We start from the raw sequence: 19,556 nt of genomic DNA, 5'->3' as shown, positions 1-19,556 counted from the left end.
GCGCCAGCCTGCAGCCTGTCTCCCCGGGGGCGGTCAGGAGCAGGGCCAGGGCCCTGTGGGTGTCGGCAGCCGGCCTCTGCGGGAAAGGAGGGCCGTTCTCTTTGTTTCCTAAATTCTCACCTTGGAGGAAACTTCCTCAGAGTTCTGGGATTCTGTTTTTAGAGCAGTTTGTAGCTTAACGCGCCCCAGCCCAGGACCCCGCAGCATCCACACGGTGGCACAGACCTCCCCGCAGCATCCACACGGTGGCACAGACCTCCCCTGTAGCTTCTCTCGGCATCTAGTCCCTGGGCGGCCATCTGAGCAGCTGGGCCCCTGCTGGGCGTGTCCAAACCTCAGGCCCACGTGAGCGGGGTGGAGCAAAGGGCGTCCTGGGAGGGTCCCCACAGGCGAGCCGGCGCCGGCACCTCGCGTCCCTCTGCCCTCCACCCGGCCCAGCGCCTGCGGGATGGGGCAGGCTCTGAGTGTGCGCTCTCCCCTCCGCAGAAGCCGGCCGGGCGGAGATGCTGGACCATGCGGTCCTCCTGCAGGTGATCAAGGAGCAGCAGGTGCAGCAGAAGCGGCTCCTGGACCAGCAGGAGAAGCTGCTCGCGGTGATCGAGGAGCAGCACAAGGAGATCCACCAGCAGAGGCAGGACGGCGAGGACGGCAAGTCAGGGCCAGATCGGGGCGGGGGTCATCACTGAACGCGTGACTGCCCGTGGTGTCTCCTGGTGGCTCCGTGGGGCTGGGGCTGGGGCTCCGGGGCCTGCAGTCCTGCTGGGCAGAGTTCTGGCTCGTGTCTAATTTCTGGCCAGTTCACCTTTCTAGTCCCCGTGTTGGTAGCTTCCATTCGCTCCCGCGGTTAAATCGGTGACTGACTTCATTTGCAGCCGAAGCGCAGCCAGAGCCTGGGGTGCCGGTGCCCAGAGGGAAGGAGCAGGAGACCCAGGAGGGGCAGACCATGGACCATCCCCCGCAGCAGCCTGTGGAACCTGCACTCGGAGCCCCCGGGCGACTCCCCGCTCCGCCCCAGGGCCACGGCCAACGCGCCTTCGAGGAGCCCAAGGCGGAGCCCAAGGCGGCTGTAGGCAGGGCTCCAGCGGGTCCTCCTGGCGCTGCTGACATGGAGCCCCGGGCGGCCCAGGCCGAGCCGAGGGAAGGCCAGTGGGGCGCTGTGGCCCAGGCAGCTGGCGCTGGCATGCCGGAGCGGGTGCCTGTGCAGGACCCTGCCAAGGGGCCCAGGAGCCCAGAGAAGCCCATTGCTGGTGAGCTGCGCAAACAGGACACTTTGGGCAGAAGCTCCCACGAGAGGAAGGAACCCCGAAGAGAGGCGGCCCCCACTGCTGGCGCTCGGGAAGCAGATGTGCCGGGGGCGAGGGAGAACGGCGACCCTCAAGTGAGGTCCCAGCCGGTGAGCCGAGGCCGGGGACCTGCAGGCCTGTCCAGCAGGTCGGGAGGAGCAGCCCCCGGGGCCCAGGCCGAGATTCGGCAGCTGGAACACCGGGCGGTTTCTGTTGGGACTCAGGGTGGGCAGCAAGGCGCTCACCTGGAGGCCAGAAAGGAGGCCGTCGCCGGGGACCGTGCGCTTGCTCTGGGGGAGGACACTGCCGTCCAGGAGCCGGAGCGGAGGCAGGACCCTGGTCTGGGGCCCATCCCTGAGGCTCAGAAGCTAGACCACGCCAAAGCCAACCGAGACCTCAAAGTCCAGGCCGGTTCTGACCTTAGGAGGAGACGGCGGGATGTGGCTCCTGGGGCAGGGGGGGATCCGGCCTCAAGGGACAGGGTCATCATCAGCTTTAACCCTCTCCCGGACGTGCAGGTCAGTGACCTCCGTCGTGCGCTGGAGACCCAGCTACGCCAGGCCGCGGGGGGTGCCTTGTGGGTGGTCCACGGCCGCCAGGTACAGCAGCTGGCGGGGGCCCCGGAGGAGCCCTGAGCAGCCACCAGCGGCCGCTGTCCTCCCAGTTGGTGGGTCTCAGCCAGCCACACAGGGGCCACGAGAGTGCAGACTCAGAGTCATGCTGTGGCTGGGGGTCTGAGCGGCCTGTCACCGCGGCCTCGCTGTCCAGACGGCCTGTGCCTTCTCCGTCCCGCACCTTCAGCTCGTCCAAGTGACCGAGCTCGGCAGGACCCGTATGACGCAGCAGCCGGCCGGGGAGCGCGGCCCTGATGTGGACACGGGCTGCCGTGAGAGCCCGCTGCACACCAGGCTCCCGCTTTCTCCAAACAGTCGTCGCAAACTAACGAGCTTGGCCTCCGGGCAGCTCCTCGCCGGACGCAGCTTCGTGGCTGCGGGCGTCTCGAGGGTCAGAGAGCCGCCTGCCTGCGTGCCCGCCTCGGCCCCGTCACAGCCCCTCTGCTCTCCGCGCTCCCTCTGCTTTTCTAAACCATAAAGTTGTTTACAAACCAGAGGTGTCCTGGTGTCCGGTCCGGGAAGCTGGTGTGGCGCTGTGCTGGCGGTCGGGAGGGCGCCTGTGGACCAGATCTCGGGGCGGGGAAGCCCGACGCAGCACAACCTCCAGCAACCCTGTGAGCAGCTGGGAGGCGTTTGTGGTGTTGCGTTTCCAAAGAACAGTTGAGCCGATGGTCGTCCCCTGGCCGAGGCCGGCGGGCAGGTGTGGCCATGGTGGGCTGTCCACCTGCAAGCCCGGGGCTCTCGCCAGCTCTGCCCCGCGCTCCGAGGGTAGCAAGTGCTCCAGACCCCGCTGCCAGGGACCCCAGGTGTGGCTGGTGGCGGGCTGCTGGCCAGAGGGGCCCGGGCACGTGACAGACCACAGCTGCCCGGCAGCTCCAGCCATGGCTTCTGGCCTCGACTTCCCCTGCACCTTTGAAATAACGTTGTTTATCGTAGTCCCGTGTCCTCGGACAGCCTGACGACTAGAAACAACAAGAGGCCAAGGGGCTTCCTTCTGACCCCAGGAGCCGGCGCTAGGGAGACCAGAGCCGATGGGACACTGCTCCCGCAGCGGAGAGCCCCGGAGAGAGGGGGGTGGGGCTTGGGGTGCTTCCTGTGCTCAGGTAAAAACAATTCCAAACAAACGCTGCTCACTGGGAAAACGCCTTCTGGATGTTTCCCCGAGATCAGAACTCCACTTCTTAGAGTGGGTTGTATTTCTGGACGCATTTACCTGGATCTCTTACCTTGACCCAACTTTCGTGTCTTCTGGAGGTCAGGCCATCCTCCTGCAATCTGCAAGGTCACATCCTCCTCAGAGTGGGGGACCCAGTCCCCACTCCCCGGACACTTGGGGTCTCCGTCCCAGTACACGCTTTCCCCGCCTCCATACCCTCAGGGAAGGACCCAGGACCTCTGGGTGAGGTCACCGTGCTAGAAACACAGGGAGCTGGAGGGGCTGGGAGCTGTGGTTTGCCTTCTGACCCCAGACCACTGGTGCCAAGACTGACAGGTGCAGCGAGCAGGCCAGGCGGAGCACCGTGCACACAGCCGCCAGCGGGTGACCCTCCTGGTCGGTAGTTGCGCTGGGCGACAGGATCTTGCCTGCGGGCTCTTGTTCTAGGGCATGGCCAGCGACAGGAGGTAGGTGGGAGTGAGGATGGAAACCCGGTGCGGCCAGGCAGCGTGCGCGCAATAATGCACCTGCAGGAATGGCTGCATCCAGACGCCAGTTCTGTGGCATTTCCCTCAGTCAACGTGATCCTGAAGATTGTGGGAGTTTGGGGAAGCCAGAAAACAAGGATGAAGGCCAAGGAACATGGAAGGGAGTTGGGTGTGTGGCCCGAAGGGAGGGACACAGGAGGTTGGACTAGAGCTGGGAGACATGGGGGCGGGAGGGCACCTGGCAGGACTGTTCCAGAAGTGGCCTGGAGCCAGTGTGTCCAGCAGAGACCCATGGGCTCCCCACAAGAGGCTGCCAAAGGTCAGAGTGGAGAATGTGAGGGTCTGAAAAAGCCCACCCTCAAGGCTGCAGGAGGGAGGAGAGTCGTGGTGAGGAGCGCTGGGCTCCCAGGCTCATCCCTTCCTGCTCTGGCTCTCGGTGTGTGTGGGGGGATCAGGGCGCAGGCCACCCCCCATCAGTGCATGGATGCTGGACTCTGGCAGGCCAGGGGCTATGGACCCCAAGGGAAAGGTGACCTCCAGACCCCTGGCGCTCAGTCCCCAAGTGTCCAGCAGGCGGCGCTCTGGACCTGTGGACTCCCTGGCCTGTGCCCGATTTCATTCTCGGGTGGCAGGGCTGGGGTGGTGGACGGGGACCGTCAGGAGGGCTCGGGCTCTGACCTGGGGGTGCTGCAGAAGGACAGGTGCCCCACACAGTGTCACTGCTGCCGGGTTCCTAAGCCAGACCCTCCCTCGGCTGGCTGATGCCTCTAGAAGGGCAGGCCCTCCTTTTTGGCTTCCAAGTCCAGAAAAACCGCCTGAGTGGCCTTCCCTACCCGTGGCTTTCCCTTGCGGTGCTGGACTTTGGCTCTGGCACGGCCTGTGAAGCGGCAGCTGCGTCTCCTGCCTCGGTCAGGCTCAGGTAAGGTGTTTTAGATGAAAATTCTTCAAAAAGTGACCATCCCGAGCAGCGCATCCCCATGGCCCAGGGTGCTCCGCGCACGACAGAACAGGGCTCTGCTGTGGTCCGCCCTGCTCTTTATTGTGGCTTCCCTGGGTCTCACGCTAACCCGAACCCTCACGCACGCGGTGCAGGAACGCCAACTCGCCCCCTGCCCCGGTCCTTTCAGCTCTGAATGCTTCGGGTGTTTCCGCCGTTTGCCCTTTGGGGTCGTCGGCACCGCCAGGCTCCGCTCCCTGGGGCAGCGGGTGGAGCTGCTGTGCTGGCTCGTCCATCCTAGAGGCCTCCCCGCGGGCTCTTCTTGGCCTGGAAGGTAAAGGACTTGGTGTGACCAAATGAGGCTGCAGAGTAAGGAAACCACCCACCAAACGCTGTCTGGCAGCCACTACCTTCCCAAGAGCCGGGCCACCGGCGCCGTGGACAGGGACGCCTAGCAGGGGGCATGGGCGCTCCCAGCTGCCACAGGCCACGCTCCACCTGCTCCACACCGGCGCCCCAAAGCCACGCCCCCTGGACCAGGACCTGTGCAGACGATGCCCCGACAGCCCGGGCTGGGTGCTCCGAGGCAGCAGGAGCTGCTTACAGAGAAGGCGGTGGCCAAGCGCTGAACACTCGCCCAGAGACAGGGCTCCCGGGACGCGGCAGGACAGGAGCCCGGCGCCCTTTCTGCCTCTCACGCCGCTCCCCACAAGTGCCGTGGAGTCCGGCAGAAGGGGCACGTCCGCGAGAGAAACACTCAGGCACCTAGTCCCCGAGCCTGTCCTCTTCCGTGATGCCGGCGTGTGGGACAGCTCCTGAGCGTGGGGTGCGGAGTGTGGGGACGTCTATGGGATCAGAGCAAAGGCGAGCGCAGACGCCTGGAACGGGGAACTGCCCACCACAGAAGGCCGCCCCGAAAACCTGTAATTATCACGGCCGATCCTCGTCTCACACGTAAGCTCTTCCAAGCAGTGACCCTGTGCTCTGGGGAGGGCTGTACCACAAGAAGCCACCGCGACGACAGGTGTGACCCTGGATGAATGGCCCACGTCAGACCTGTGGCTGGTGACAAGGGCTGACCAGGGATGGGGGCAGGACAAGCCCAGAGTGACGCGGCCGTCATGATCACGAGGGAGGTCCCCGGGGAAGGCCGCATGAGCACCGTCCTCTCCCCGGAAGAGCGGCCAAGCCGCAGAAAGCCGCTCTGCTCAGGGGGACCCTGGAATGCCGGGAAATGGCCTCAGCAGCCCTGATTTCTGCTCACCCAACTGCCCCGTCTGCAGTCCAGGTCTCTGCGCCAGCAGCTCCGGAGGACACAGCTGACCGCTGGCATCACGGCCCAACCCCGACCCAATGCACGGAGCACCAGCCCAGGACCCGCAGGGCAGGCCGCCCCCTCCTCACGCCCTCTGGAACCCCGCCGGCCCAGGCTCCCTGGGTGTGTCTGCATCTCCTCCAGCCCAACCTGCCGCACCCCTCAGGAAGACGTGAGGATACTAGGTCTTCCCTTGCGCGGGGCTGGCGGCCTTCAGACTCAGGGCTGCCCACCGAAGGCCCGGGACACAGAAGGGACGTGCTGCTGAGCACCCAGAGTCCCAACCAAGAGAGGCGCCCACTGGTGCCACCACAGCCCACTCCGGGGCGGCGGGGGCTGACGAGCCCAGCAGTGACCTGCGGGTGCCCGGGGTCGTCGGGACAGCGAGGTCCTCGGTGGGTGCTGGCGGCTCCGGCGGTGCGACCGCGCGCCCAGCACACCCGTGGGGCGCTCACCGCCCGCGAAGCGAAGACCGCGGGTGCGGAGGCGCCCGGGGCTCCTCTGGACACCACGGCCACCGCACCCACGAGCTCCAGGCGCTCTCCCCGCGCCCCGCACCGGCTCCGCGCGCGGGCGCTGCCGTTCCCCTCCCCGACAGGCGCGGGCACACGAGCTCCGCGGCGGCACCGGGCGCACCGCAAGGGAAGGCCTGCGGGACCCGCGCGGCGGGGTTGGGAAGGGAGAGGACCGGGCGGCGCCCACCTACCGCGGCGGCGAAGCAGCTCCGCAGGGCCTCGAACTCCCGCGCACACAGATCCTTCGTCAGGCGGCCGCCGGGGGCCGTGGACGCCTGCACGCACCTGCCGTAGGCCGCGGCCTGTGGGCGGGCGGGGACGGGCGAGGATCGCGGAGGCCCCCGCGCCCGCCCGTCTCCCGGGCAGACCCCGCGCCCCGCCGGTCACCGCCCCGCCCGCGCGAGCCCTTCCCGTCCCGTAGGCACTGCCCCGCCCGGCAGCTCCTCACCTCGGCCCCACAGGCTGCTAAGCGCTCGGGGAAGGCGCGGAGGCGGCTTCGCACGCGCCCCCACACCGCTCCGTTCCCCGACATGAGCGGTTCCTCCCGGCACCTCCGGACGCCGCCATCTTGGGCCCGTCCTCTTCCGGCGTCCGGAGGCTCGATAGGCGCGCCTTCCGCCCGCAGCCGTCCCTGCGGCTCTTGATTGGCCAGGCTTCAGTCCCCGCCCCTCCTCTGGGGCGGGGGCGGGTCTCCCCGAGCTCTGCAAGTGGCTCGTGGATTTGTCTGTCTTGGGGTGGGACTTCAGACCGGCTCAGGCTCAAGGTGCGTGTCGGCTCGGCCCGGGGGCCCGCCCCGCGCGAGCAATTGGCCATCCGGGCCAGGCGCGCGCGCTGATTGGACGGGGTCCGGGGTCGCGGCCGCGGGCGGGGCCGGAAGGTGACCGGCAACATGGCGGCCGCGCCGCTGCTGCGGGACCGTCTGAGCTTCCTGCAGCGGGTGAGTGCGGGTGACCGCGGCTCCGCCCTGCTCCCGCTCGGCCCCCGTCGGCGCGTCCTCCGGGGCTCGGCGGCCCCCGCTCCCCTCGGCCCTCTCCGTCTGCACGGCCGCGGCGTGGGCAGTGTCCGACCCACCCGGGACATTGCGGCCGGAACCGAGCGGGAGAGGCGGCCGGGGGCCCCGGGCTCTGGCTTCTTGGTTTTGCAGAAACGCAGCCCCGGGGAGCGTCCCCGCTGGACTAGCCCGGGGAAGCCCCGCTCGGGCGTGTCCGCGCCGGGAGGACGGAGGGGCAGCGCCGGGCGGCGCGCGGTGTGTGCGGGTCCGGGCCCCGTCCCGCGCCGGCCGGAGACAGCTCCCGGGGACGGCCTCCGGGCCTCGAGAAACGGCCCTGCCCTGCGGAGACCGCGGTGACGGTCGTGCGCGCGGGGGCCTGCGCCTCGTGCCGGGACCGGGGCCGGTTCGCGGCGGCCCGTGGCGCTCGCCGGCGCTGTCCGCGGGGCCGGGCCGTCAGCTCCCGCTCTGGGCCCCGCGCGTGGGGCTCGGGACAGCGGCGTCCGCTGTCCACAGCAAGCCCGGTGCGCGCTGGCCGGCCGTGTGCCCCGGTCGGCCGTGTGCCCCGGAGGCTTCCGTCCCGCCCGCGCGCCGCTGCGCGAGGTGGGGACCAGCCTTGGTTCTGTCCCGCGGCGCGCTCAGGGGCCTCTCGCTCCCTTCCAGCTCCCGGTCCTGCTGAAGGGAACGTCGGACGACGATGTCCCGTGTCCCGGCTACTTGTTCGAGGAGATCACCAGTATCCTTCTTGTGCCCACACGCGGGGCCCTGGCGCCGCTCCTTTTCCCTGGACACCACGTGTGTGGGTCCAGAGCCACATTAGGACGCCCGGGGTTCAGAAGGTCCCCAAGCCCCAGGCTCTGGAAACCAGGGCCGGGTGGGTGTTGGCGGGAGGGCTCCTGGGAAGGCCGGTGGCAGGAAGGCCGGGTTCTCTCCCCAGCCAGGCCCTAGCGTGGCCTGGGCTCAGCGCGCTCCTTCCCTAACCCAAGCGCCTCCCAGAAATCTCCCACGAGTCCCTGGGCAGCAGCCAGTGTCTCCTGGAGTACCTTCTGAACCGTCTGCACAGCGGCTCTGGCCGCGTGAAGCTCAAGGTGAGCCCTGCGCGGCCCCCGCAGACCCTCCCCGGGGTCGGGGCCCCAGCTCCCGGACGCACGGGACGTGTGCCGGCTGCCCTCCGGGCCGGTGCTGCCCGCTGTGACTGTCCTCCAGGTGCTGAAGATCCTGCTCCACCTGTGTGCCCACGGCTCCGCGTCCTCCCTGCTTATCCTCAAACGCAACCCGGCCTTCATCCAGGAAGCCGCAGGTACCGGGGGCAGGGGGAAGGGCAGCCAGGGTCCCCCCCATGCAGCTCAAGTCTTCTCACCAGCACCCCACACCCCAGCTGCCACCTTCTCTGTCCCATGCCTTCCTCTTCTGGCCATCACAGCTGCGCCCGCCGCACGGGGCGGAGTGGCCTGTTTCTGCCCGCGTGCCCGGCCACGCCTTGGTGGCCCAGAGCTGTCCTGCCTATTCTGGGGCCTGGCACACCACAGAAGATCAGCAGGCCTCAGCGCCGCCTCCCGGTGTCTCGGGCTCTGTCTCCTCCCCAGGGCCCAGGACAGAGAGCACCGTGAGCTTCTGCTTCAGGAGGTCTGTGGGAGGCCCTGGGGGAGGTGGGGCTCTGGCCTGTCGGGGTCTAAATGCGTTTCTCACCCCCACCCCCGCTCAGGCGGGGGGCTGTCCCCTTTCTTGCTCCTTAACTAGGATCTGGGGGGATGGGGCCTGAGGCCTTCCCTTCCATTAAGGCAGGAGTCCTGGGTGGTCTTGGGGACACAGACCCCAGCACACAGCCTGAATGAATCTTGAGACAAGAGCCGTGCCCACCAAGCTGTCCGCGAGAGGGGAGCACCAGGGAGGGGCCCGAGTTGGTCTGGGCCACATGGTGCTCACAGGGGACCCTCAGCAGTTAGGCAGCATGTCCTACCTGCCAGGTGCTGGGGGTACACTCCCCACCCCAAAACCACTGTCGGCCCTTCACTGAAGGCAGGGCTGGGTGCGGGTAGGCGCTTGGTGCCCGGGAGAGCATACCGCACAAAACCAGACACTGCCCCAGGGGTCTGTCGGGGCTCGTCCTTGTCCCAGCGAGCTCCCCGGAACTAGTGTCCGGAAACAGCATGCTCGGTGATTCTCGCCAGCTGGTGGGTCTCCGCGGTGTGCACCGTGGCCCGTGCAAGTCGTCATCTAGGTCCTGCACCCCCGGTGCACGGGTAGAGCGGCTCGGTGCGGCCGGCGGGGGTGGGCAGACCGTGGTTCTCCGTTAGCACCGTAGTCTCTCACCACAGGGCGACTACCACGTAGCAGTCTCGGCCCACCGTGCTCTTAGCGCCGACCCTGGGGGACCGTGCCACTGGCTGTGGGGAGGCGGGGCTGGGCCAGCGGGTGGCTCTGGGGCAGGGGAGCCCGCGGAGGACCGCCTCGGCTCACACAGGAGGGGCCGGGTGCTGTCCCTTGTTCCCTGCTGGCTCAGTTTCCGGCCGCCAGTCCCAGCTGGGCCCAGGGCCTGATGGGTGCACGTGCTGGGCCACCTGCCAGGGCGGAGACGGGGCAGCACCGGGCTGGTGTGGGACGTGTTTGTGACAGAGGAGACAGGGGGAGCCTGGAACGGTTAAATTTTTTTTCTAAGAAAATCTCATTTGCCGTGGCTGATGCTCTTGGAGAGGCAGAGCTTGGAGGCCGTGATGAAGAACGGTTCGACCCTTGAGCCCGTGGGGCCCTGCAGGGCTGGAATTGGATGGGACTCACCAGTGTTCTCTCCGGGTGGACAGTGGGTCGAGGGAGGTGGTTAGGCCGCCAGTGCAGGGGCTCAGCTGAGAGAGACAGCGGTGGGGTCGGGGAGAGGGGCCCCCTTGCTGCACTCTGCAGGTTGGAACGTGGGCCTAGCTGCTGTGCGCATGTGCGAGGGGGGAGCCGGGGGCCCCGGGCGTGTGGCCTCCATGGGCCAGGAAGGTGATGTGGCTCTGAGAAAAAGCCTGGGGCAGTGGGTCCTGGAGAAGGGGCTCTGGGAGCTCCCAGGCTTGGGCCAGGGGGCTGCGGTATTGTGAGGAGGGGCGGGTTCCCCAGGCTGGTGGCTGCCATAGGAACCGGGAAGCCGTGTCACTGTAGGGACTTGGACTGGGAAGCTGCGTCACGTGGGGGACTTGAGAGCAGACCTGAGCTTCGGGACGCTTACCGGACCCTGGGCGTGCAGGGTCACCTGCCAGGGCTCAGCTCTAGGGGCCGATGGGGGGCAGCCCGGGCTGGGATGGGCTGCAGCTCAGTGTCCCGGGGGGCCAGCCGCTCAGCCCTGTCACTCTGGCTCTGCCCACAGTGTTCTCGGGGCCCCCAGATCCTCTCCATGGGAACAGCTTGTACCAGAAGGTGCGCGCGGCTGCCCAGGTGAGTCAGGGACTCAGGTCGGTCCCAGGACAGCCTGAGTCCTTCTCCCACCACCCGGGACCCTGGCTCCGCTCCTGCTGTGGGACCAGATCTGGGCTGGTCCTCCGAGAACCATGGGGATGGGGGACAGCAGCCAGACCGCACGGACTGAGCACCCTTCTCCTCGTCTAGGACCTGGGGAGCGCCCTGTTCTCTGATAGCTTGTCGCCTCCGCCTCTCTCCCAGCCGCCCAGGGCCCTGCCTCCAGCGGGTAGGCCACTGTGTCCGTCCCTGCCTCTGAGTCTTCCCTCCGGGGAGGCCTTGGGGTCCCTCCTCCCCACCTGACGTCCTTGGCTAGCATGCTGCCCTGTGCAGGGCTGGGGGTGGGTGGCCACACTTGAGGCTGACGTGGGCCTTGCCCGCAGGCATGGGCTCCCAGTCCAGACCCCAGAGCGCCCTCCAGGGCTTCGGCTACAGCAAGGAACGGGGCCACGTGGGTGAGTGCTGTGGGGGCTCTCGGGTGCAGGGTGCCTGGAGGCTTGGGCCTGCTGAGGCATGGAGGGTGGTCTTGCCGGGCTACTATACCTGGGGCCCGTGGTCTTCTGTGCCCAGGCCTGCGGGACGAGGAGGCAGGGCGGGTCCGCGCCAGCAGCAAGAAGTCAGGCTGAGCCTCCGCTGCCCGTGTGGGCGCCCAGCCTCGGCTCCTTCAAGGGTGCTGGGCCTGGCGGGGACGGAGGTGACCCTGAGTGGCGTGGTGCTGATTCGGGGTGGAAGCTGTGGTGGGCCATGTGCTACCTGTCCCTGTCCCGGCTCTCAGACCCCCACCGTGCTTGGGAAGCCTGAAGCCAGACCTGCTTGGAGGTCTTGCCTCTTCCTGACACGGGGTGACGGGGATTGGTCCCTGTGGGGCATTCACCTGGGCAAGGGCCTGAGCCGCCGTGGGGCTTGTGAGTTCCAGCACGAGCAGCACCGGTCCCCTGCGCCCACACAGGTTGAGGGACCAAGGGGTGTGGTTCTGCTGTAAGCTGTGCGGCACCCGGGCTCCATCGGGCCTGGGCGTTTACTGAAGCAGAATTCTCCAGGGAAGCTTCCGGAAGAACCCAGATCCCCTGCATAGCCTCTGTAACTACAGCTCAGATCTTCACCTTTTGAGCTCTGAGCGGGAACAGGGCCCCCTCGCAGGAAGTGCGGGCGAGCACGGGGGACCGGAAAGGGCTGTCACTCTCTTCCGCGCCCTCTGCTGCAGGCTCTGCGGGCGAAGCCTTCCTCTCCACCATCCAGAAGGCTGCAGAGGCGGTGGCCAATGCTGTGCGCCCTGGGCCCGAGACCCCCCGCACCCAGAGCTCCCGCCCGCGGGGAGATGCCTACCAGCCTGCCGTGACACTCTCCGCCGGCCATGGTGGCCCGGGTGCTGGGAAGCCGCTCTCTGGCGCCCTCCCAGGTGCCCGAGGAAGTGGTGAGACTCTTCTGGGGCTCTGGCTTTTCCTTGCCGGGGTCTGAGGGAGAAGGGACAGTGGGGCGCGGAGGGCGAGACTTCTTTAGTAGCGAGAGCCACAGGTTCCCGGCTCGGGGAGGGGTAGTCGAGAGGGGAGGGTGGAAGGTAGCGTGCCCTGCGTGGAGCTGGGGACTCAGGCAGCACCTGACCTTAGGCCGTGTGATGCCCCGCAGAGCCTCCCCTCGGCCTGCTGCGTGTTTACCGTGGTCTCTGCGGTGGCTTCCTTGTCACACAAAGGTCACGCACAGCATGTAGATGCCGCTTTGCCAGTTTCTTGCCAGGAGCTCGGGTGTTCCAGTCCCAAAGCAGGTGGGGCTCCTAGAGCCCCTCCCCCCACTCAGATACAGACCCGGGACCCCAGTTGCTGCTGGTTCAGCCGGGACAGCAGGGGTGCACGGCCCAGGGCCAGCGTCCACCCAGGGGAGTAAACAGCAGCACAGGGGGTTACAGAGCCGGGCGTGGGGCAGGAACGTCAGTGGGACAGGCGTCAGGGTGATCGGCCCCTCTGCCTCTAGCAGAGGCTTCTGGGAGCTCGGCTGGCTGGAAGGAGAGCGTCAGGACTCCCTGAGAACTGAGTGCCGGCCTGTCGGGCCCTGCACCTCCTGCCATAGGCCAGCACCCCTCCGGCCTCGGGTGCCTGGCACCGCTGGGTCTGCGTGAGCTGGCCTGAGGGCAGGCATGTCCCAGGCAGGCGTCCCAGCCTGAGCCACGCACGTGAGGGGTGCCCCGCTCTGTCCCACATCACCTCGTGCGCGGTGTTTATCTGGAGCTCAGGCCCTTCCCTGGGTTTCCTGGTCCAGGCGCCCCGGGAGGGGTGTATGAGGCAGGTCAGAGGCCCCCCGATCTCACCCCCAGTCCCATCTCTCACAGTCCTGAGACCCCAGCCTGGGCAGGCCGGAGGGGGCTGGGACGAGCCAGACAGCAGCTCCAGCTCCCAGACTTCCTCCCAGGACAACGGAGAGCCGAGCAAGGCCTCGGACTCAGGCAGTGACAGTCCCTCAGCGGCCAGCCAGGCACCTAGCGACCTGGCAGAGCGGTGAGTGGGCACCAGAGGGCTTCCTCCCGGGCCTTTCCTGGGTCCCGTCCTGCAGGGAGTCCTGGCCTGGACGGGGCTCTCTCCGGGCCTGACCACGGTGCCCGCAACAGGGCGGAGGCCGTGGCCCTGAGTGACTGCCGGCAGGAGCAGAGCCTGGTGCAGACCGTGACCCGCGGGCCGCGCGCCTTTCTGAGCCGAGAGGAGGCCCAGTGCTTCATCAAAGAGTGAGTCCTCTGCCGTTCCCCGCTCCCGGCCCCCGGCCCCCGGCCCCGCGCCCCACCTCCTGGCTGCTCCCCTGCAGGTGTGGATTGCTCAACTGTGAGGCCGTGCTCGAGCTGCTGACCCGCCGCCTGGATGGGACCAGCGAGTGCGTGCAGATGGTGAGCCCCTGCCCATGGGGGGTGCAGACGGCCGCAGGGGGTGGGCAGGGGTGGCTGGTCCCCTCCTCACTGAGGGCCTGACCTGGGCAGGAGGGGAAGTGAGCCCAGGATTCCAGGGTGGCCTGCCCCAGGGCTTCCCCGCCTTGGAGCCGCAGCTGGGCCAGGAGGAGGGGAGCTGGCCAGATGGCCCTTGGTCCCAGAGTGGACCGTGCTGACCTTCTGTGTGCCTGGCAGAGAGCGCTGGGCGCCATTGCATCCCTGGGGCGCACCGACCTGCTCTCCCAGGAGCACATCCTGCTTCTCACCCGGCCGCGGCTACAGGAGCTCAGTGCGGGCAGCCCGGGACCTGTGACCAACAAGGCCACCAAGGTGGGCGGCAGCCGGGGTGCAGAGGGCGGGTGAGGGTGTGCCTCGGCAGCGACACTCCTGGCCCCTGCAGCCTCTCCCAGCTGCTCCTCGCTGTGCGGACAGCTCGCGCCCTTTGAGCAGCAGCTGGGGCTCCTGGGTCCTGGCCTCTTCCGTGCCTGGAACCCACCCGTTCCCCTGCCTTACTGCTTAGCGGCTCTGCTGGGCATGCAGCCCGCCTCCCCCTGGGCTCGGTTCATAGCCAGCCTTCTGCGGGAAGCCTTCCTTGCTTGCTCCTTCTGTTCTGCACCCTGGGTCACAGGTCAGGGGTCCATGCTTGGCTCTCAGACCCCTCCCTGGCTCCTGGAGGGCAGAAATGGTTTTGTTCTCCCAGAGTCCTTTTTCCACGGAGGCCTGAATGGTGTGCAGGGCACCTGACTCTCTGGGGAGCTTCTGGGCAGCGCCCCTGCAGCCAGGCCCCAGCCACTGCTCTGCCTGTTGGCATCTCTGTGGCCACAGCAAACTCAGACCCGGAGTTGCTGGCCTTCAACTGTCCTTCATCAAAGGATTAGTGACCCAGAGACATCTGAGTCCCAGTCGTAGTGGGATTTGTGGGGACGAGAAGGCGGGAGGAGGCCTTGTGAGCAGCAGTGGGGAAGGGTGTCTGTGTCGGGGGTGGCGTGGCGCCCGACGGGACCGCCTGCCCCGAGCTGGCTCGCCGCGCAGCGAGGTTCGCTGAAGGGGGAAGTGTTAGTTCTGTAGCGCGGGCGCGTGTGGGTGCAGAGGGCATGGCCGGTGTTGCAGCAGGAGGAGGAGGTCCAGGTGGGCAGCCGAGCGGCCTGCTTTCCGGGCTGGAGTGCTTGGAGGGGGGCGTCTCTGTGCACTCCAAGGGTGCATGGGAGCCCTCAGCCAGTCCCTTTCCTTTCACGTCCAGATCCTGAGGCACTTCGAAGCCTCCTGCCGACAGCGGCCCCCTGCCCGGAGGCTCCCGGCTGAGCTGGGCCCTGCTACTGCCCCCGTGGGCCCGTCGGACCTGCTGACGGACGCCGTGCCTTTCGCTGGGAGCCAAGCCTTCCTGCGGCCTCTGAGTCCCACCCTCCTCTCGCCCAAGGGCTCGGAGCAGTCCCCTTCCCCAGATGGCTCTTCCCTCTCGGTCCCCAGGGACTCTGGGGAGGCGGAGACAAGACTGACAGGTCCCGGAGAGCAGGGGGCCCCCTCTGAGTGGAGCCCATTGGGCACAGGCTCCCCAAAAGGAGCACGAGCACTTAGCCGGGAGCCCAGCCACGGCCTGCAGAGCCCGGCGGCCAGTGGTGGCTGTAGCTCCTTGTTCGTTGGAATGGAGCTGGTGGCTTGTCCCCGCCTGGTGGGGGCCGGGACTACCTCAGGAGAGGGCCCCCAGGCCCCGTGGACGTTGTCGCGGAAGGTGGCAGCGAGAGAGCCTCCTGGCCCGGAGTCGTCAGCTTTCCCGTTTCTAAACTCGTGACCTGGCCGGCCTGGGCTGCACGTGGGGTCCTCACTGCCCCTGCCCTGTAACTCCCAGGACCCAGTGACTTCGTACTGTCCCGTTTGCACACAGCCCCTGTGTCCCCCTGAGGAGAGGGAACCTCTGCTGCGGACCCTGCTCTCCCTCTGGCTGCTTCCTGTCACTTGCAGAGGATGTGGGGCTGGCGGCTCGCGAGCCGGTCCGACAGCCACTTGTCAAGCCTGGGTGATAGGCCAGGAGTCCACGCGCCAGACAGAGCCAGGCAGCACCGTGCAAAGGAGTCCACGGGGGCCAGCTCCCAACTCAAAGACCGGCTCCCCGATTTCCTGCAGGGGAGGATGGACGCCCTCACACACAGGCCCTTCTTGTGGGCGTGGTGGCCGCACAGGGAGAGGCGTGTGGGGTTCTAGGTCGAAGTAGATGCGGCGCAGCTTGTCGGATTGGCAGCTGAGGGTGTGGACAGCTGGGTCTCCTGACACACAGCCATCTGGTTGGTGGGTTAGCACCATCTCTGTGGCCCCATCTGCGGACAGGCCCTGCTCCCCGCGGCCAGAGGGATGGGAAGGGGGAGCTGTGGGGCAGAGGGCACAGCGTGGCCTGCCTGGAGGGGACGGGACCGGAGGGGAGGCCTGGGTCCTCAGAGCACACTCAGGCACGTGGAGAGGGGCCGCCGGCTCCTCTGTGGGGGCTGCATCGGGTCAGGGGACGGCCCAGACCACAGCCCTTGCCAAGCTGCTACTGCTTCCAGGTGACCGCAGAGGAGGGCCTGGGGCTGCCTCAGTTTCCATCCCACGTCTCCTGTGCTGGAGGCCAGCTGTTTGGACTCGGATCCCTGTAGAGCAGGCAGGCTTACAGCAGAGCCTCGGCGTTGCCGGACCTCAAGGTCCCCTGGAGACCCACGCCTGCCTCCCAGAAACAAGGCTTTGTGTGGGTTTGGAACCCCCACTTGGCTCTTTTTTCCTGAACTCAGACCGCTGCCCCTGTGGGGTTAGAAGCAGGCGGGTGCTGTCTGCAATGTCACGTCACTAGTGAGCCACGTGCAGCTGCTTCCCGCCATCTGTTCGGGGTGGTCACGACATCTCAACATCCTAAGTAAACCCTGGTGTGCTCCCAGAGCTGCCTGGCGCTGTTACTCCTGCCTGGGTGCGCGTGTGTTTCGGGGAGACAACGAGGCCACACATGGAGGACTACCCCCCCCCCCCCCCGGTGACAGGAGGACAGCTATTCCTTCTTAAGTGCTGGGGGCGACTCCCCAGTGGGACCGTCTGGTTCTTTAATGTTAACAGCGAGGTTTCAACTATGAAATGGAGTTTCTCACGCAGGTGCAGGGCTCTTCAGGTTGTCTTCCCACGTGAGGGTCAGGAATTTGTCTTCCAGGGAGTTGGTCTGTTGCCCAGACGCCGCTGTCTGTAGGGTCTGTAATGATGTTCCTTCTTTATTTCTCATGTCGATGACTTTTTTCCACTCTTTCTTGGTTAGTCTGGTTAGAAGGTAGTATTTTTTTCAAGAACAAAACCTTTGTATTATTTTTTTCTACCGTTTTTATGTTTTGTATTTCATTGCTGTCTACTTTTTCTTTCTTACTGTTTTGGGTTTGTTTTTCTTTTCTTTTTTTTCTGGTTTCTTTAGATTTGAGACCTGCATTATTTTTTTCAAGGTTTTTTTTTTTTTTCTCTTTTTTTTTTTGACAGAATGCAAGTAGGCAGAGCAGCAGGGAGAGGGAGATGCAGGCCTCCCACTGAGCACGGAGCCTGATGCAGGGCTCAATCCCAGGACCCTGGGATCATGGCCTGAGCCAAAGGCAGCCACTCAACCGACTGAGCCGTGCAGGCACCCCGAGACCTTTATTATTTTTCTAACATTGGAATTTTAATGCTACAAGTTTTTCTCCAGACAGTGCTTTGATTACGTCCCATGAATTTCAATTCATTATTTTTAAAAAGATTTTTGTTTTAAACATAGAGCAAGGGGAGGAGCAGAAGGAGAGGGATAGGTGGACTCTGCTCAGTCCCACGACCCTAAGATCATGACCTGAGCTGAAATCAAGAGTCGGGCAATTAACCAACCAAGCCACCGAAGGTGCTCCAGATAACAGTTTAATTTTAACTTGCCCAGGATATTTTCTAATTCCCCTTGAAATGTCTTTTTGTCTAATGGGTCGTTAAAAATGTGTTTTTTTTTTTTTTCCCGTTACGCTTTTAATTCTGATATAGTAAGAACATGTTTTCTATAACTTCAGTTCTATTCAAGATTTGAAACTTTTGTTGAAGTTTTGTTTCATGGCCCAGAATATATAGTCTGTCTCGGGGATTGTTCCATGTATACGTGGTATAGAGAACTACAGACCAATATCCTTCATGAACCGAAGTCCTGGGGATTTTTTTATCCACAAAATATTAACAAAATAAATCCAGCAATATATAAAAAGGTTAATACGTCACGAGAAGTAGAATTAATCCTTGGGATGTAAGGCTGTTCAACCTCTTATCAATATATAACTCACCAAACTAACATTTGTGAAGAAAAATCACATTTTATGCAGAAAATGCCAGAGACAAAAGTCAACATTTCATTCATGAAAGAAACTCTGTGAATGAGAAATACAACGATCTCTTTGACCTGGTCCCAGAACTAACGTGCTTAATGGTGTGGGACTGAAAGCTTCCCCCCCAAGATTGGGAACAAGGTGGTTCTATCCATCATTAACTACTCCCGTTCAGCATTGTACTGGAAGCTCTGGCCAGTTCACAGAAACAGGAGGAAAGGGGGGCAAATAGATTGGAAGAGAGACTTATTCATAGTCATTACTGTCTGTGTGAAACTCCCATAGAATCTACCAAAATTCCTAAGACTGGTAAGTGAATTTAGCAAGGGCGTAGGTTATGGGGCAAATTATATGCAGCACAGTATTTTGCATACTAGCAATAACAGCATATGCTGAAAAATACAGGAGACTGGTAAGAGAAATCAGTGAAGGCCTATGTAAGGGAGAGGTATACCATGCTCATGGACTGGAAAACTTCATACTATTAAGACATCAGTTCTTCCCAAATTCGTCTACAGGTGAATTAACATAATCCTCATCAAGTGTCGCTGGGTGGCTCAGTCAGTTAGGCGGCTGCCTTCAGCTCAGGTCCTGATCTCAGGGTCCTGGGATCAAGCCCTGTGTTGGGCTCCTCACTTGGAGGGAAGCCTGCTTCTCCCTCTCCCTCCTGCTCCCCCTGTTTGTGTGCATGTGCTTGCTCTCTCACACAAATAAGTGAAATCTTAAAAAAAAAAAAAAAGAGTCCCCATCAGAGTTCCAGCTGGGTTTTTTTTTTTTTTTTTGTTTTTTTTTTTTTTTTTTTTTTTTTTTTTGTGGATGGTGACAAGCTGATACGAAAATTTATAAGAAAAGTAAAAATAAATAGAAAAGCCAAGGTAATTTTGATAAAGAAGAACAAAGAGGACGCCTACTGTCTGACTTGAAGATTTACTGTGAAGCAGCACTAATCCACGGTGGTGGAAGTTCAGACACAGATCAACAGGCCAGTGTTGGCAGGTCAGAAATCAATCCATGCAAATATGGCCAGCTGATTTCCACAAAAGTGTGGGGGTAACTCAGTAGAGAGGGGATGACCTTCTAACAGGTAGTACTGGGATAATTCGACATCCATGCACGCCACCCGCCCTCCGCCAACCCCGGAAAAAATCATCCCATACTTCGCACCTGACACAAAATCTCAGTTGAACCATATAGGCCTAGATGTGAAACCGCCACGTGGTCTTGGCAGGGCAGTGGCCTCTGGCCTATGACCAGGTCCTGGGGCAGGGCGCCTGAGAAAGGGCACCACCGAGGTTCTGGGGTGTGCAGGTGCCAGCCCTAAATGGAGCTCTGCGGGGGGCAGGGGTGTGTGTGCAGCAAGACCTCGTGTCCAGACAGGGCTCAGCTGGGAGGGAGTCTGGACCCGTGGGCGGCTGGGGACGGCATGGGCACTGGGGAACAGACGATGGGGACCGTGTGGCAGCCAAGGGAGGGCGTGAAGGGAGTCTGGGGGACAGCGTGGGCGGCAGGGACGGTGTGGGTGACAGAGATTGTGGGCGGCCGGGGACGGTGTGGGCGATAGGGGCCGCGTGGGAGGCCGGGGATGG

The 19,556-nt window shown here is 64.1% G+C and overlaps 3 protein-coding genes across 7 annotated transcripts in view; 2 read left to right on the top strand and 1 right to left on the bottom strand.

Annotated features, from left to right (window-relative positions):
* The window catches only part of SLC38A10 (solute carrier family 38 member 10), a 40,347-nt gene extending 37,958 nt beyond the window's left edge, over positions 1-2,389 (top strand). For all 4 annotated transcript variants that reach the window (XM_045984020.1, XM_045984021.1, XM_045984019.1 and 1 more), the window contains 2 exons: positions 487-648; positions 873-2,389. In XM_045984020.1, coding sequence (XP_045839976.1) covers positions 487-648; positions 873-1,918 — 1,208 coding nt within the window. In that variant the 3' untranslated portion in view covers positions 1,919-2,389. The remainder of the gene's footprint in view (positions 1-486; positions 649-872) is intronic.
* Positions 2,390-4,559: 2,170 nt separating this feature from the next.
* NDUFAF8 (NADH:ubiquinone oxidoreductase complex assembly factor 8) lies at positions 4,560-6,909 on the bottom strand. 2 transcript variants are annotated; one of them, XM_045984041.1, is made up of 4 exons: positions 6,757-6,909; positions 6,500-6,610; positions 5,400-5,510; positions 4,560-4,805 (listed from the first exon to the last, which is right to left on the bottom strand). In XM_045984041.1, exons 1-3 carry the CDS (start codon positions 6,838-6,840, stop codon positions 5,427-5,429), a joined length of 279 nt encoding a protein of 92 aa, XP_045839997.1. In that variant the 5' UTR covers positions 6,841-6,909; the 3' UTR covers positions 4,560-4,805; positions 5,400-5,426. The 2 variants fall into 2 exon arrangements, with proteins under 2 accessions (XP_045839997.1, XP_045839998.1); XM_045984042.1 differs by lacking the exon at positions 5,400-5,510.
* A 271-nt stretch (positions 6,910-7,180) lies between these two features.
* Positions 7,181-16,557, top strand: TEPSIN (TEPSIN adaptor related protein complex 4 accessory protein). Its single transcript, XM_045984024.1, has 13 exons — positions 7,181-7,245; positions 7,960-8,032; positions 8,293-8,384; positions 8,503-8,596; positions 10,640-10,707; positions 10,879-10,957; positions 11,112-11,183; positions 11,933-12,142; positions 13,052-13,217; positions 13,328-13,441; positions 13,519-13,597; positions 13,832-13,966; positions 14,877-16,557. The coding sequence occupies exons 1-13, from the start codon at positions 7,198-7,200 to the stop codon at positions 15,423-15,425; spliced, it is 1,779 nt and encodes a 592-aa protein (XP_045839980.1). The 5' UTR covers positions 7,181-7,197; the 3' UTR covers positions 15,426-16,557.
* Positions 16,558-19,556: the final 2,999 nt, after the last annotated feature.

This window comes from Meles meles, chromosome 18 (genome assembly GCF_922984935.1).
Source record: "Meles meles chromosome 18, mMelMel3.1 paternal haplotype, whole genome shotgun sequence".
NCBI lineage: Eukaryota > Metazoa > Chordata > Mammalia > Carnivora > Mustelidae > Meles > Meles meles.
Note: the sequence above shows the minus strand (reverse complement) of the source record. Positions and strands in the feature narration are given on the sequence as shown.

What these genes read in the sequence shown, in the direction of transcription:
- NDUFAF8 (XM_045984041.1), bottom strand. Translation starts at nt 6,840, where the DNA reads ATGTCGGGGAACGGAGCGGTGTGGGGGCGCGTGCGAAGCCGCCTCCGC. An exon ending in TAGCAGCCTGTGGGGCCGAG is followed by an intron (nt 6,611 to 6,756) that starts GTGAGGAGCTGC and finishes GCCCGCCCACAG; the next exon opens with GCCGCGGCCTACGGCAGGTG. An exon ending in GGAGCTGCTTCGCCGCCGCG is followed by an intron (nt 5,511 to 6,499) that starts GTAGGTGGGCGC and finishes CCATTCATCCAG; the next exon opens with GGTCACACCTGTCGTCGCGG.
- TEPSIN (XM_045984024.1), top strand. Translation starts at nt 7,198, where the DNA reads ATGGCGGCCGCGCCGCTGCTGCGGGACCGTCTGAGCTTCCTGCAGCGG. An exon ending in CTTGTTCGAGGAGATCACCA is followed by an intron (nt 8,033 to 8,292) that starts GTATCCTTCTTG and finishes AGCGCCTCCCAG; the next exon opens with AAATCTCCCACGAGTCCCTG. An exon ending in CAAGGAACGGGGCCACGTGG is followed by an intron (nt 11,184 to 11,932) that starts GTGAGTGCTGTG and finishes CCTCTGCTGCAG; the next exon opens with GCTCTGCGGGCGAAGCCTTC.